Source organism: Coregonus clupeaformis, chromosome 13 (genome assembly GCF_020615455.1).
Source record: "Coregonus clupeaformis isolate EN_2021a chromosome 13, ASM2061545v1, whole genome shotgun sequence".
NCBI lineage: Eukaryota > Metazoa > Chordata > Actinopteri > Salmoniformes > Salmonidae > Coregonus > Coregonus clupeaformis.
The window spans coordinates 41,477,400-41,493,370 of NC_059204.1; the positions used below are offsets into that span (position 1 = coordinate 41,477,400).

Genomic DNA, 15,971 nt, shown 5'->3' on the forward strand with positions numbered 1-15,971 from the left:
CCAGCAGCAACAGGAGCTGCAGCAGCAGTGTTCGTGCTGTCTGACAGATTTTCAGCTGAAACTAGGCTCTGTATCTGTATGCTGTGCTCGTATGATAGACCTAAATAAGAATTACACACGCGCCTAATTCATTCCACTAAATTGTGCAGATTAACCCATAAACCGATAAGCATGACCAGTCACATGTATTTTCATAATTGAATAGGCTAAAAAGCATTATTTTGCAATTATATTATTTTCTTCTCCCGGACAGTTGGCCGGCGTCAATTTTTACTTTTTAATTACTTATTTTTTTTGTCAGAAGCCGGCCAAATGGACACCCTGTGGGAGAGATCCGAGAAGTGTCCACATTGTATCAGCAGTTCAACTAGCTGTACTAGACATACACATTCTCAGGCAGAGCTTTAATGTTTTTACATACATATTTTGACTTTAAAAAACAAAGCAGAAATATCTAGCAGCAAAAACCTTGTTCCCCTAGCTTGGATGTAAAGGCAGTTGTCTGGACGTAGTAGGCTACATATTGTAGCTGATCTTATTCCACGGCTGTTGGCGAGGTCGATAGGAGGGGGGTCATCCTTTGTGCTGTGCTAAGTAGACATGCTGAACATGTCTATCTGGTATACCGTGTTCCTCCAGAGGACCCTGCCTCTGTTGTAGAGGCGCTCTACACAGCAGTGTAAGCTTGGGGAAATCTTCAGTTCAACTTGTCAAACTGACGACGTGTTTTGAAGTTGTCTCTGAAGGAGGGGGGATGCTAAGCACCCGTGGTGATGAAGTTGGGATGATAGTTTAGTCTGTTTGGATGGGTTTTAGAGGGTGAAGTATTAGTGAGGGTGCAGCGTGGTACTGGTTGATGCTTGTCAAGGAGGTTTTAGGCTGTGAGGGAATGAGTGGAGGTGTTGTGACCTACTTTTGAACGAAGGGTTGCTGTGTCTAATGAGAGAGGGGGGAGTGGAGTTGGATTGGCAGGCCGCCATCTTTATTTGCCCTGTTGCCTTGACGACAGAGGTTGAAGCGTCACACTAGCATCCTGACAGAAATGAGCATGTTTGGACCCCCTCAAGCCTCCCATGATGCTGCATGCGCTTCAAGACCAGAGCGCATTAAACCTCAGATCAGTTTCTTATCCCAGGCAGCGAGAGAGAGAGACATGCAGGACACACATATACATACACACGGAGTCTGGCCCGAAAGGCTTTAGTCACTGTGCTGTGGCAGCGTGATTGGACATCATCCAGTGTTGCCATGGGGTGATCTCATCTTTCTGCCATAAATACTGAATGTTGGTTTTTCTGACATTGTCCATTACTGTGTAACTGTTGCTGTGGGCTTCATCCCTCCGGGTAGATTACGTTATAAACAGTGGCAATAACGTTTATCAGAAAATGCTCTATTCTACAGTTAGCCTACTGTTTGGAAGACAATCAAACCCAATCGTAGTTGTGACTTGCTCATTTGGTTACTTTTCTATATATTGAAACCACTGGCATATGATCTATCCCGAAATGCTAAATTGTACCATTAAACATTATTCGGATGAGATTGTCATATCGTATTCATATCTAATTTGGAGAATTTAAATGTGAGCACTCCAAGATACACAGCAACACCAAGGGTGGGAGCAGGCAGCACACCACGGAACAGATCATCTCTCCCAGCCTCTCCTCTCCTCACACCACGGGACAGATCATCTCTCCCAGCCTCTCCTCTCCTCACACCACGGGACAGATCATCTCTCCCAGCCTCTTCTCTCCTCACACCACAGGACAGATAATCTCTCCCAGCCTCTCCTCTCCTCACACCACGGGACAGATCATCTCTCCCAGCCTCTTCTCTCCTCACACCACAGGACAGATAATCTCTCCCAGCCTCTCCTCTCCTCACACCACGGGACAGATCATCTCTCCCAGCCTCTCCTCTCCTCACACCACGGGACAGATCATCTCTCCCAGCCTCTCCTCTCCTCACACCACGGGACAGATCATCTCTCCCAGCCTCTCCTCTCCTCACACCACGGGACAGATCATCTCTCCCAGCCTCTCCTCTCCTCGCACCACGGGACAGATCATCTCTCCCAGCCTCTCCTCTCCTCACACCACGGGACAGATCATCTCTCCCAGCCTCTCCTCTCCTCACACCACAGGACAGATCATCTCTCCCAGCCTCTCCTCACACCACGGGACCTGTGGCTCTAACGTTTGCAACGCAGGTGGACGTGTTTAATTGTGTTAGGAGGCTGTTCGGATGCGATTGTTCTAAATTGTGCAAGGGTCCTCCCTGCAGTGCCTCGCACACAGTGAGAATGAAGTTAACAGTGCTTTAATCCCTGCGCTGGGAGGCACAGTGAGGCACATGAAGGCAGAGCGATGGGAGCTTGGAGGATGAGAGGGTTACCCTTTTGGAGCTAAACACGGTTTTCAGTTGCATTTTCAGTATGCCATTTTCAACCAATAAAGATATCAGCACAGCATGGTAATACCAAGCTTGCGTAAATCAGTGGTTCAGTGCCAACACTGTGTCACCCATTAAGGGCATGTTTGAAAGGCTAGCTTTTTATCTTTGGTCTGTTGTTCTGATATTGCACAGAACCTAGCCCAAGACTAGAAACGTCCTCTCTTTGTGTGTCATTTCAATCAAACCTTTTCATTTGGAATGTTAACTTTACTGACATCCTGTTTGAGCTTCTTTTTGATTAAAAACAATCAAGTCTTTGAATTTTAATTGGACCATGAAATGGAGTTAGTTTAAAGTATATCAGCTAATTAAACATCTCTCACAGCTACAGCTGAGACTACCACTGACTAATTCAGTGAACTGACAAACATGAAAGTTGGAAAAAGGTTAAGCGTTACCAAAGGATATGTATTGCTACATTTGTACATGTACTTCGTACATAACGCATATAGACAGGGTTACTCTTTTGCTGACGCCTGTCTTATCTGTTGCATTGCTGCCTGAATACCCTATAATTCTTCTGTCCCCATTCTTCAGGTGTTCCGGACTGGCGAGGGCATGGGCATCCGTCTGGACAGTGCCTCTGCGTTCCAGGGGGCCGTCATCTCCCCCCACTACGACTCCCTCTTGGTCAAAGTCATCGCCAGCGGGAATGACCTGCCTGCCGCCGCTGCCAAGATGAACCGGGCGCTGGCAGAGTTCCGTGTCCGCGGGGTCAAGGTAGGGTCATTACCCACAGCACGTCGCGTCTAAATGTATCATGTGACAACATTAGCCTTTTTAATCTCCCACTGCTCGACTCAGGTAGTAAAGCAGTATGAGATCGATGGCTTCAAATCCAAATTTATCCAGTCATCAAGAACTTAGAATGTATCAGAGAACCCAAAAGTGCATGGAAGTGCATCTTTTGAAAGTGGCCCATTTTACCCTCACCTGAAACTGACTACATGTGTCATTACTGTGTAATGGTCAGGGATGCTTTTGGCATGAGATCCTTAGTAAGGGAAAAGTGGCACAATGAAAAGTGCTGAAAGTGGCAACTCTGGAGAAGAGAGTAGTGGAAAGCAGGAGCTCCATGAAAAGGATGTCAGAAGGCTAAGTGAGCAGAGAGAAGTGAGCTGTGTAGAGGCCATTACAGGCCATTAAGGCCAGTCAGGTCATCTATGCCTTGATGATGAATCTGTTCCTGATCAAAGGCATTTTACTGTACTGCAAGGTCAAGTGAGCTCTGTTCTTTCTCTGTTCAGAGTTCCATCTAATCCAATCCACAGATAAAGTAAACATTGTGGAAAGCTGAAATCATTTTGATTTTTTTTCTCCCCAAAACCTAGATTTGCTTTCTTGCAAGAAGCGCATCTTTTAAATGGCACCGTTTTAAGTGGCCAATTATTTAGTAGCAAGGGGAAGTAGAAGCTAATTATACAGGGGATGGGATGGCTCGTGTGTAAGCATGTGACAGAGGATGAAAGGCTACCATATTAGAAACATTCAGGCAGGAGGAGTCTACTTTCAGCTATGTATCGAAGAGGGCTTTGGTTTGGAATTGTAAAGTAGAGAATCAGAAACAGATCAGAGGGATTTCTTTGTTTATTCAATACTAGTGTCAATAACAACATGTTCACATGAAAGCACAGTATGAATGGCAGTAATGGCTGTCTGTATGTATTTTTGTCGGATATGAGAGGAGATTTTTGTTCTGCCAGCCTTAGTTTTCCATGGCTCTAAATGAAACCTTTGATTGGGAAAAATGTCTGTCTGTGTGTGTGTGTGTGTGTGTGTGTGTGTGTGAGATTTGAGCGAGGGTTCGAGGCAGCAGCTGCACCATGACACAGCTGAGCTTTTGAAGGGCATGCAGCAGGGCAACGCTCCAACATTGATCAGTGGTGGAACTCCGATCTTCTCACCGTGTCTGACCCCTCCTCACACTTACATTTCCTCCCCCAGCCTCTTCAAACCTCCGCCTCTTCAAACCTCCGCCTCCAGCAACATAATCCCTTCTCTTAATCGTCCTTGTTCTGTTTCCTTTCAGCTTGTCTAGTTTCTCCTTCTAAAGTTGTCCTTACTCTCCTCTTCTTTTTGACCTATGCTGATGCAGTGTGACAGACTACTGCCCTGGAGTTGGGGTATTTCATTGCTCTTTTATTTCCCCTATCTTCAGCCTCTCCCTACCCCTCGCTTTCCCTAAATTTATGCTCTCCTGTGCCCCGGAGGTATTTTGTTGGCATGATAATTTGCAAAGGCAGCACTCCAAAATATCAAAAGACTGCTCCAGATCATCCCCTCTCTACTCCACAAGGGCACTAACAAGCTAGCTGTCACGTGATTTTTAATGACTGATTTTCACTTCAGGATGGGTGAACAAGTTCAAACCGTGTCTGTTGCCCAATTCCCTCCATTATAAACAGTGGCAATATCCCTCCATTTCTTTGCATGTTTCATTAATTTCCCTCGCTTCATAAACTAAACTCTTTCTACCCATTTTCCCCCTATCATGCATCCTTCCTTTCCCATCCCTCCATCTCTCACGCTGTTCCTCCCAGTAGGGGAAGGCCACTCAAACCCCATCAGGCCGCAGCAGTGCTTCTTTTTTATTAAGCAGCTTCAAATAGCTAATTTATTTAGCACTGACACCACCAGAGATTTAATTACCTGTTCAAATAAGAGCCAAGCAATTTCCTCACCAGCACCATTTAGATGTGAGGAAGCAGAGGACTTGCTGCCAACATCTGCCCATATTTACAAGCACAACATATTGGCAGGAAAAACTGTCAAACTGTGATACTACCCTAGGCAGCGCAGGTGTCATGTTTGACCAAATCCCTCATGATTTGATGGTGCAAAAAAGAATAATCTGTAAACACCATTGAAATCCTGTCAAAAAGGAAATCCCACAATGTCGTTTCTGGGCGTAGGAACAGACTCTGACTCTCGGAGGTTCCGCTTCAACAAGATTTCAGGTATTTAAGTGCTCATGTCCACTGTACTGTTGTGCTAATAGCTTTGCGGTGTACTGTAGGGATGCAGATGCACCTTGGGAAGACTAACCAACAGTACCAACCCAATGTCCATTACATGTAGCTAGCTCTGTCTCACTTTGCAGCTGGACTATGGATTGGCTTTAAATTGAGTTTTCTGACCCCTCGCTCATCTGCAGATAGAAATCGTGCCTTTCGTGCTCTGGAAAATGACTCTCTTGGGTCCTACTCGAGGATTCCTGTGCCCATCATCAGTTTGATCTATTGTGTGTCCCTTTCTCCTATCTCCTCGCCCTCCCTCAGTTATGCATGTACGGTACACAAAGGATGAGAGCAAAGACGAGATGAGATGGGAGCATTGGTTATTGCCAGCTTCTGTAACTACTACCATCCTTTACCAGTAGAACCTGAAGATGTAGCTAGTGGTCCACATTAAACACCAACACACCCACTGTAGCGCAGGAAGAGTGGTTTTACAAGGGACTTTGAAGCCCTAATCTGCACTAAATGGTTCCCAGAGGTGTGACTGGCGTTAGGAGATATGGCGAACTGTAGCATGGTGTAGGGAGATGAGGAGTTGGGTGAAATTGAGATGAGTGGGAGCCTGCTTAAAGAGAAGAGGAAGATGTTGCAGGCTAGAGACAAATTATCCCTTTTATTTCTTATCTCGCTCAGATGAACATATGTGATTTATTATTATGCAGGTGTATTTTTTTGTCAATGGAATTTGAGGTCTTTGCCGCGCTCTGCTTCAAAGCGGGATTGTGAATTAGGGGCGTGCAATAAGGATCTAAAGATTTCACAGCTGTGACACATATTGTCATCAGATCCTCCTCTGCTTTCCTCCCCTCCACTGTAACGCCCCACACTGCTCCTCCCCATACAGTCTCTATGCAGTTTAGTGATGAAGAGACATTTGTAGGACCAGGGTAGCAGATAAACAAGGATTTGAATGATGTATGCAGCAGTCTGTTACTGACCACTTAAACATGTATGTACATGAGTCATTTGCATGAATAATACTCAACCCCGCCAACGCTCCTTCTTTCTCTCCCTCGCTCTCTCTCTCCCTATGTACCTGTCTCACACTTTTCTCTCTCATACACAAATAGAATTGTACTGTGTTTGATCGTTTACATTAATATTGCAGCACTTTCCCACTTTGCATCTGCTGCTGATTTCCACAGCATTTGCTTTTAGGAGGGTAATGATTCCCTCAAGGAACAAAGAAACCAACCACAAACGACAAGAATACTGTGAGAGACAGAATACTGTGAGAGTTCGGTCTGTATATTGTAATGAAGCCTAGCTTGTAGAAATGGTCATTTCACTTTTTAAAAATGTAGACGACTGATTGTGGTGGATGAAGGTGCCTTTTTAAGATTTTGGATTCATATTGGTAGTTTTATGCGGCATGTGTGTCAGTCTCATCCACTTTCTCTAGCAAACAGACATTCACCCACACACTCGTCTCCGCTGATCATAGGGTGTGGCTGGGTTAGAGGTGTTTCAGCATGACTGGGAGTAGAGATTGGTGATTTTAAATTCAAATGGGAGAGTTAGAATGGTGGTCTGTCCTGTTAAATTACCCTGTTTTTCTGCTCACGTCTCCAGTCGTAAATAGAAACACCTCGGCTCTACATCTAAGGTGAAAAAGTTAACGCTCTCACTTAAAATCCTCTTCCGTCTCACAGGCATAGCCGCGGAAAGACGTTTGGGGGTGGGGGGATTGCAGCGCCCCCTAACAGCTTCCCGTGGCTAAGCACGTAGCCCTCATTCTCCTCAGGGCTCCTCCTTGGCAGCTCGGTCGTAATGCTCGAAGCGTGCGAGATAAAAGGGGTCTAGCTCATCTGGCAGGGCGCCGTTGGTGTCCAGACATGGATACACTGAACCCTGTTGGTGCTGCTATCGGTACAATTGTAATGACAAAAGAACGAGGCATGCAAGGACTGACCATCAATTATATCAAAATTATATTTTTAACCATGTTGAGGATATACAGTGTTTGTTTACATTTATGTTGTTTACAAATATTGGAATAAAACAAGCTTGACTGAATCGAAAAACCAATTTCTTTGGATGAAAAAAATAATAATGTTGCCCCTGCTACAGAGGTCTATATATATCTATATCAGTCCTCTAATACAGGAATAGTAAAGGCCCCAGTGCACTATTTTTGTGGGGCGATTTTTACAAATATATATATTTTTTTTTATTCTGATTTTCCCGCGGCTATGCTCACAGGTAGGGTTTTAAATGCAGGGGCAGAAAATGGCCAGCCAGTGTGAATGACTTGGATCGTATGACGATAAAGGAAATAATGACTGCCTAAAAGGACTCCGAACCACTTTACTTTGTTATCCAGCATATTGGAGATGTCTGAGCTATTTCCGAGATGGTGAACTCCTGACCTGGTCTTATAACCGCACAATTGGATCTACAGCTCAGAACACTCTAGCTTTACCCAAGCTGGTCCAGTTAACTGGGAAGATGTGTTATAGTAGTTTCTAAAATAACCATCAAGATCTGCCGATCTGGGCCTGTGTCCACAAAGCGTCTTAGAGTACGAGTGCTGATCAAGGACCAGGTACCCAGCTGTCCATATAATCCTATTTATTATGCTCTAAAAGGCTAAACTGATCCTAGATCAGTACTCCTACTCTGAGAGGCTTTGTGTATATGGGCCCAGATATTAACTGGATTTGTCAGCAGTACAGTGAGGGGGAAAAAAGTATTTGATCCCCTGCTGATTTTGTACGTTTGCCCACTGACAAAGAAATGATCAGTCTATAATTTTAATGGTAGGTTTATTTGAACAGTGAGAGACAGAATAACAACAAAATAATCCAGAAAAACGCATGTCAAAAATTGTATAAATTGATTTGCATTTTAATGAGGGGAAATAAGTATTTGACCCCCTCTCAATCAGAAAGATTTCTGGCTCCCAGGTGTCTTTTATACAGGTAACGAGCTGAGATTAGGAGCACACTCTTAAAGGGAGTGCTCCTAATCTCAGTTTGTTACCTGTATAAAAGACACCTGTCCACAGAAGCAATCAATCAATCAGATTCCAAACTCTCCACCATGGCCAAGACCAAAGAGCTCTCCAAGGATGTCAGGGACAAGATTGTAGACCTACACAAGGCTGGAATGGGCTACAAGACCATCACCAAGCAGCTTGGTGAGAAGGTGACAACAGTTGGTGCGATTATTCGCAAATGGAAGAAACACAAAATAACTGTCAATCTCCCTCGGCCTGGGGCTCCATGCAAGATCTCACCTCGTGGAGTTGCAATGATTATGAGAACGGTGAGGAATCAGCCCAGAACTACACGGGAGGATCTTGTCAATGATCTCAAGGCAGCTGGGACCATAGTCACCAAGAAAACAATTGGTAACACACTACGCCGTGAAGGACTGAAATCCTGCAGCGCCCGCAAGGTCCCCCTGCTCATGAAAGCACATACACAGGGCCGTCTGAAGTTTGCCAATGAACATCTGAATGATTCAGAGGAGAACTGGGTGAAAGTGTTGTGGTCAGATGAGACCAAAATCGAGCTCTTTGGCATCAACTCAACTCACCGTGTTTGGAGGAGGAGGAATGCTGCCTGTGACCCCAAGAACACCATCCCCACTGTCAAACATGGAGGTGGAAACATTATGCTTTGGGGGTGTTTTTCTGCTAAGGGGACAGGACAACTTCACCGCATCAAAGGGACGATGGACGGGGCCATGTACCGTCAAATCTTGGGTGAGAACCTCCTTCCCTCAGCCAGGGCATTGAAAATGGGTCGTGGATGGGTATTCCAGCATGACAATGACCCAAAACACACGGCCAAGGCAACAAAGGATTGGCTCAAGAAGAAGCACATTAAGGTCCTGGAGTGGCCTAGCCAGTCTCCAGACCTTAATCCCATAGAAAATCTGTGGAGGGAGCTGAACGTTCGAGTTGCCAAATGTCAGCCTCGAAACCTTAATGACTTGGAGAAGATCTGCAAAGAGGAGTGGGACAAAATCCCTCCTGAGATGTGTGCAAACCTGGTGGCCAACTACAAGAAACGTCTGACCTCTGATTGCCAACAAGGGTTTTGCCACCAAGTACTAAGTCATGTTTTGCAGAGGGGTCAAATACTTATTTCCCTCATTAAAATGCAAATCAATTTATAACATTTTTGACATGCGTTTTTCTGGATTTTTTTGTTGTTATTCTGTCTCTCACTGTTCAAATAAACCTACCATTAAAATTATAGACTGATCATGTCTTTGTCAGTGGGCAAACGTACAAAATCAGCAGGGGATCAAATACTTTTTTCCCTCACTGTACATTACATATCTGTGCTCTACAATGTGAACAATGGTTGGTTGTAGAACTGCAGGTCAGTAGTTGCAGCATCGCTTGGCAGAGTTCACAATGTGTTTGTGTGAATTCGCCTATCAGCATTTTTTTAATTGGCTGAAACAGGTCAGCAGTTTGCCTCTGGCATGAAAGGAGGAAACGGACGCATTCACTTCTCTCACTATCTCCTTGTCTCACTTATGTGTGTATCAGCCACTCAATCACACAGCTCGTGCTAATTGAGCTCGGCGGGGCTTTGCGGGTATGAACGTATACTACAGAAAAGTACATGACAGATGGCATCAATAGACATGTAGCATGAACCCTCTCCCTGTCTACTGCGTTGTCTCCGAGCTCCTCCCTGACGCCATGCAGCTCTTCTGCTCCCCCCAGCCAATGTCTCTACCCCTCATTCTCTCGCCTCTCTCTCCCGTCTCAGCTAGACAAACACCTCTGTGTTTGCAGATAGGCTGCTTCCTGCTCTTCGCAAACAAACACATGATCATTGACTGGCATCTGATTATCACAGTTGTTTGATGCCTGATTTACTCAGCGGTTTGGCATTCAAAGTCGAGACGCTGCTGTTGAGTAGCGGTTGATTTATTTACTATAGGAATTAATTGTTTAATTAGTCTTGTTGAAACAAGTCTCCGGTTGTAATCCCCATACGCTTTGGGTAGTCGGTATCTTACAGCTTTTGACCAGCAGACATCATTATACCTTATTTTTTCACAATAGTTGTCACTCCCATCTGTCCACACCGTACGTGGCATAATCTCCTTCACCATGTGCTATGTTCCTTGTGCAATGCACTGTGTGCTTTTAGATTTTCTTGTCTTTTTTAAGCCAAATGGCTTGTATGTATTTTAGATCCACCTGTCCCTGTTAATTCTGTCCATTTCAATCTTTGTTTGGTTCCATTTTGTCCCTCTGTCATCTTCACCACCCTATAAAACACTCTCTTCCAGGTCTCCAATGTTGGCAGCCACACTGGAGTTTGAGGTGTTGTAGGCGTGCAGGTAGCCATGAGTGAGGGCTGGGGGGTGGTGGTCGCTGCCTGTGCTGCTCGCTGAACTGGCCGTTGAGGCGCACTGGACCAGCATGCCCTGCACCGACTGGCTCCTCCTGGTCCATATCACACTCAGTCGCTTCGCATATCCGTAGCAGGTTGTCGTGGTGATCTCGCCCATGTCAAAGGAGCAGCTGCGTGTCGGCCCTAGTGGCGGGTATTCGCCCCTCCTCGAGTCCTTCACGTGCTCCGACTCCTCCCCCTGGGCCTCAGAGTCTAGGCTGCATCTGGAGCTCACCATTTTGTCCAAGTCTCTCTCCTTCTCCTCAAAGCGGCGCAGCTTGAGCTTGCCTGAGTGTTTCTGGGCCTTGTGAACTCGGGGATGGGGTAAGGTCTGGGAGGTGTTGGCAGGGGAGTAGTACAGTGTCACTCTCTCACGCTCAAGGGTGAAAGGGGGGAATCCTTTCCCCCTCACGGCCATCTTCAGGCCCGGCTTCTCAGCCTTTCCCTCCCCACTGAGCTGATTGGAGTCAAGCTTTGGCAGTTTCCCGGGCTTGTTCTTGGCTTGGGGTCTGATTTTCGACGGCAGGGGCTTAGCTTGTTGGCCAAGAATGCTGTTGGACAGAGCCACCATCATCACACTCCCGTTTCCGTTGGTCTGAGCGTAAACGTCCACTCCTTCCTTGGAGGGCAGGAAGTCGTCATGGTGATGGGCAGGGTAGTGGCCCTCGTCTCGACAGTCTCCACAGACGCGGTGCCTTACCATCATCGCCACGGTGAACACCAGCAGAGTTACCACGATGACCCCGCCCACCATGACCGTCAGGGTGCCGCCCAGGAAGTGGGCCTGCAGGGAACGGCACTCTGGGAAGTCCTCCTTGGTGCTGAACTGGGTGCAGCCCAGGACCTTGGTGGTGGCCAGGGTGGACACCTCATCGTCAAAGATGGCCAGGACACACAGGCTGTAGTCTGCTCCAGACACCAGGTTCTTCAGCAGGAAAGAGTTGCTTGTAGGAGGCAGAATCCTAACAGACAGGGAAGGGTGAGGGTGTAAAAGAGAAAATAACATTGAGCCATTTTCTGAGCAGTGAAAGAGGATATCTGAAAGTGGCTAGAAGGTGGAGATAAATCGAATGAAATGCAATAATCTACAGTACAACTCCTAAGCGGTAATGATGATAATGAGCAGCCAGCAAGAGGGAGGAGGCGTCGGATCTGCTCCTTTGTTGTGGAAATGGCCTTAATCAATAATACTCTGCTGTAGTGGAAAAAGGGCAATAGAGACTGTGAAGGATATTCAGGATAACAGGAAGCAGAGTCTATTTACCAAACTTTTCCCCCTCCTCAGAAATGTGTCATGCCAAGCAATGAGCTGGCCAAGGCAATGACACATAATCACACCCTAATTACCACCACCCCCGCCCAAACAATCTATGCCAGGAAGAGACTGCAAACACTCCAGCGTCTTAAATATTTGACCCCTCCCCGTCTCCCTGCCTTTAATCTCACCTGGCTGGCAGTTAACCTTCCTTGTACCCTTGCTCTACCTCATTCCTCCACACTATCCTCAAGTTATCTCCAGCTTTGGGTTACAAATCACTTTGTTAATACATTTACTTGTTTACATTCAGACATTATAATGAACATTTGAAAGATGGGCTTTACTCGGAACATTAACTCCAAATATGCAAGCTATTATCTCCATGGGTTTATATTCGGTGAATAACTTTGAATTGTAAGCTCTATTGAAAAGCTCTCACAGGGATATGCTGTTCAAACAAATTAGGGATGCAGTCCCAGGGACGGTAGAAATTAATGTTTGCTGTCATCCCTCTTTAATTTAGTAATGACGACTACATATGCCTTGGCATATGTTAGGCACCGAAATTGTGTATTTGCATAGTTTTTACTTTGATCTTAGAAGGCTTAACAAGCAGTTCACCTGTCCTTTTTGGGACGTCAGTGAATTATGAGGCATGAAATGTTTGATAACATGTCTGACATCATCAGGGGAGAAGGATGAAGAGGTAAATCATCTTGGCTACTTTCTCAAGGGTATGAGACTAACCATCACTTCAATCTGCCTGTGCAGTACATTGTCACAATGATTCAATTTATCTGCTCTTCTTTTTTCTCTCTCCTCTCCATTGTCCATGGTCATACAGAGGTTCTCCTGCAATGAGTGTGTTTGATTGAACAAAATGACATGTTCCCTGATGACTTATTCCATGAACATGACAGGCTGGAGATACAGTTCCCAAGAAAAGAAGAAGGTTAAAGGAGAGTGGATAAACAAGAGTGAGAGCTTGAGATGACGGATTGGGAGGCTTTCTTCCGGTTTTTCATTTTCATTCTGACAGCATTCCGTGTGCGTGCCAGTGTGTTTGTCGACACAATGTCCTGACAAGTCCTTGAGAATCATTCAGTATTTTATATAAAACACTGCATCTCTATTTAGGTACCTCTCCCTACCTCCACAAACTGAAGTGAGTGGGTTCAGTGTTCCCTAGACCCAACCCCCCATCTCCCTATTTATCTCCATTTCAGTCAGCGGAATGGAATGTGACACTGTCCTCAGAGCTGCAACTTGCGCTCTTATAAAGAGTTCATCCTCCTTTTCCCCAGAGTCTTCAGGCTCTCTCCTTCCACTGCCCCATCTCCCTTCCGATCCCTCTATAAATACCTTGCCCTCTTTTACAGTCCACTATGCCTGCTCTCCTTTGTTTCATGAGTCAGGGATGGTGTGTCATGTTCATCACCCCTGGTCCCTGGGATTCAAGAACACTCAGAGAACTCCGGTAAATGTAAAACCACAGGGGCGTTTTTGTACATCACAGTATTACAATTGAAAAGAACACACAGGTATTTTGTGTTTTGCATCTAGCCTCATTGATGATCTGTTCATGCTTGGCCAATTGGGAACTGGCTCTCAGGATGTGCAGAATTGCTTTGTTGCTGAGAGGAGCTTACCTGTACACCAGGGCGTCGTCTGCAGTGCAGTTGTACTGGATCTGGTACATCCACACCAGGTACGGCCCAGTGGCCCGGCCCAGGACCCAGCGCACCTGGGCAGAGGTGGCAGTCACCCCCAGGACCCCCACCAAACGCTCACTGGTACTGGCGTCTCCATCCCGCCTCTCTCCACTCTCCCCCTCTCCTGTGGTGTTCTTGACAGAACCACCACCACCCTTCCCGTTCCTACCAGCTCCTCCTGTTCTCCCACTGGAAATGTCTGAGGAGCCTGGGTCTCCACGAGGGTTGGTGAGAGGGACTGTGTTGTTGCCGCGGTGAGGGAGGGGGATGATCTTCAGGTCTATCAGGGCTGTAGCCTCCCCGGCAGCGTTGATGGCGATGCAGGTGTAAGCCCCGTCGTCACGGGCACGGGTCACCAGCACGTCCAGGGTGCCATTGTAGTAGGAGTACACACGGCTGGAGTTGGCCACGATGCGGTCGTCAGGGGAGATCCAGTGAATGATTGGCTCGGGGTCACCGATGGCACGACACCTCAGTGTGGCCCTCTGGCCTTCCAGCACCCACAGCTTGTTGGAGTGGCGCGTGATGAGCGGAGGCTCACAGGTGAACTCCTCCTCTGGGATGGACCAGAAGTAGCGCCCGGCCAGGTGGACAGGAGTGGCACACGTCTCCATGTCGTCGCTGCGGATCAGCCGCCTCAGCCACAGCAGCTCACAGTTACAGTGCAGGGGGTTCCCCCCAAAGCTCAGGCTGATAAAAGTGCTGTAGGGCGTGGGGCTGACCATGCCCGTCTGGGAGCGGGAGAACAAGGGGTCGGGAGGCAGTGTCTGCAGCCGGTTGGACGTCATATCCAGGCGGGCCAGCTTGTAGAGTTCACCGAAGGAGCCCTCAGCGATCTGGTCTATGAGGTTGTGGTCCAGGTTAAGGGTGTGCAGGCTAGCCATGTTCTGGATGGCATCCCAAGGGACCTTCCTTAGGTTGTTGTAGGACAGGTCCAGATCCTCCAGCGTCTGCAGGAAGTCATCAAAGGCCTCGGCGGAGACGTCGGTCAGCTGGTTGTTGTTGATGATGAGGTGCTGTAGGTTGGTCAGTCCGGACAGGTCTCTTGGCCCCACTATGGTCAGCCGGTTGGTGTCCAGGTGGAGTGAACGCAGGCTCTCCAGGTCAGCGAAGGCCAGGGGCCGCAGGGTGTGGATGGTGTTCCTGGACAGAGTCAGTTCCACCAGGCCTGACATGTTGGCAAAGTCCACCCTGCCCACCTCCAGGATGAAGTTATCTGCCAGACGGAGCTCCACGGTGCGCCGATCAATGTCAGGAGGGACGAACAGCAGGCCCTTGTTGACGCAGAGCGTGCTCAGAGACTCTGAGAGGTTTCGGCACACACAGTGGAAGGGACAGATGGAGACCATGCCCCAAGTCTCTCCAGCAGACACACCCGGGCCTGGGCCAAGTAGAGCAGGGAAGAAACAGGAGCCGGTTACCACGGCCAGCCAGACTACAGTCTGTGGGGTCAGAGGGCAGGCAGGGGGTCTCAGGGAAGGGCTGGTCACCTTTGGCTTCAGTTTAGGAGGGGGTGCGCTTCTGTCTGGGTGGACAACTTTTAGAGAGGAGCGTCGCTTTGAAGGCCTCCGATAGGATTTGGAGTGGTGTAGAGCCAGGTATGGGTGTAGTATTTGTGGGTTGGATTTAGGCATTGTTGAGCTGGTTATTCACCTGCGGAAGTAGAAATGGGACATTGTTAGATTCCTCTTTTCTATTGGTTTTTTGATTCAGTGGCTTTTAGATCTAACAGTGTATTAGAGGTATTGGATTGTGCAATTGGTATTTGGAGTTTTAGATATTGACAATCCATGAACATGTTGGTCAACACTGCTTTTATAATCTGTGTTGATATGGTTCAGCTATTATGTTTGTGTAGGCCTATGTGTGTGTTTAAGTGTAATTTCAGTGAGATATAAGGCAAGGCTAGATTGAATATGAACCTCCAAGCCTGGGATGTTTTCCCAGACAGGACACTGTTCAGCGGTTCTGGGTTGTGGCCATGTCTACTGAATTACACAGACAGGACACTGTTACTGGGGCCAAGTGTCCTTCTGTTTGTTCTCACCCTCCACTGCCCACTGTTGTCACGAGGGATTGCCCCATTAATCTGATGCATTACTGTGTGTGACGTGTCGTTGATTGTGAACATTAACATGCATGTTCCATCTAATGAGAAGGA

General features: G+C 47.1%; 2 protein-coding genes across 4 annotated transcripts in view; one reads left to right on the forward strand and one right to left on the reverse strand.

Annotated features, from left to right (window-relative positions):
• The window catches only part of LOC121579479 (pyruvate carboxylase, mitochondrial-like), an 87,176-nt gene that overhangs the window by 42,890 nt on the left and 28,315 nt on the right, over positions 1-15,971 (forward strand). For both annotated transcript variants that reach the window (XM_045224426.1, XM_045224425.1), the window contains exon 10: positions 2,995-3,177. In XM_045224426.1, coding sequence (XP_045080361.1) covers positions 2,995-3,177 — 183 coding nt within the window. The remainder of the gene's footprint in view (positions 1-2,994; positions 3,178-15,971) is intronic.
• Positions 9,726-15,971, reverse strand: part of LOC121579480 (leucine-rich repeat and fibronectin type-III domain-containing protein 4-like) — an 8,719-nt gene continuing 2,473 nt past the window's right edge. Inside the window, exons 2-3 of one of the 2 annotated variants that reach the window (XM_041894084.1) lie at positions 13,748-15,463; positions 9,726-11,802 (exon numbers count right to left, since the gene is read on the reverse strand). In XM_041894084.1, the coding sequence (XP_041750018.1) occupies positions 10,716-11,802; positions 13,748-15,444 (2,784 nt within the window). In that variant the 5' untranslated portion in view covers positions 15,445-15,463 and the 3' untranslated portion in view covers positions 9,726-10,715. Of the gene's footprint in view, positions 11,803-13,747 lie in introns of both variants that reach the window. The other variant, XM_041894083.1, reaches the window with a different exon arrangement.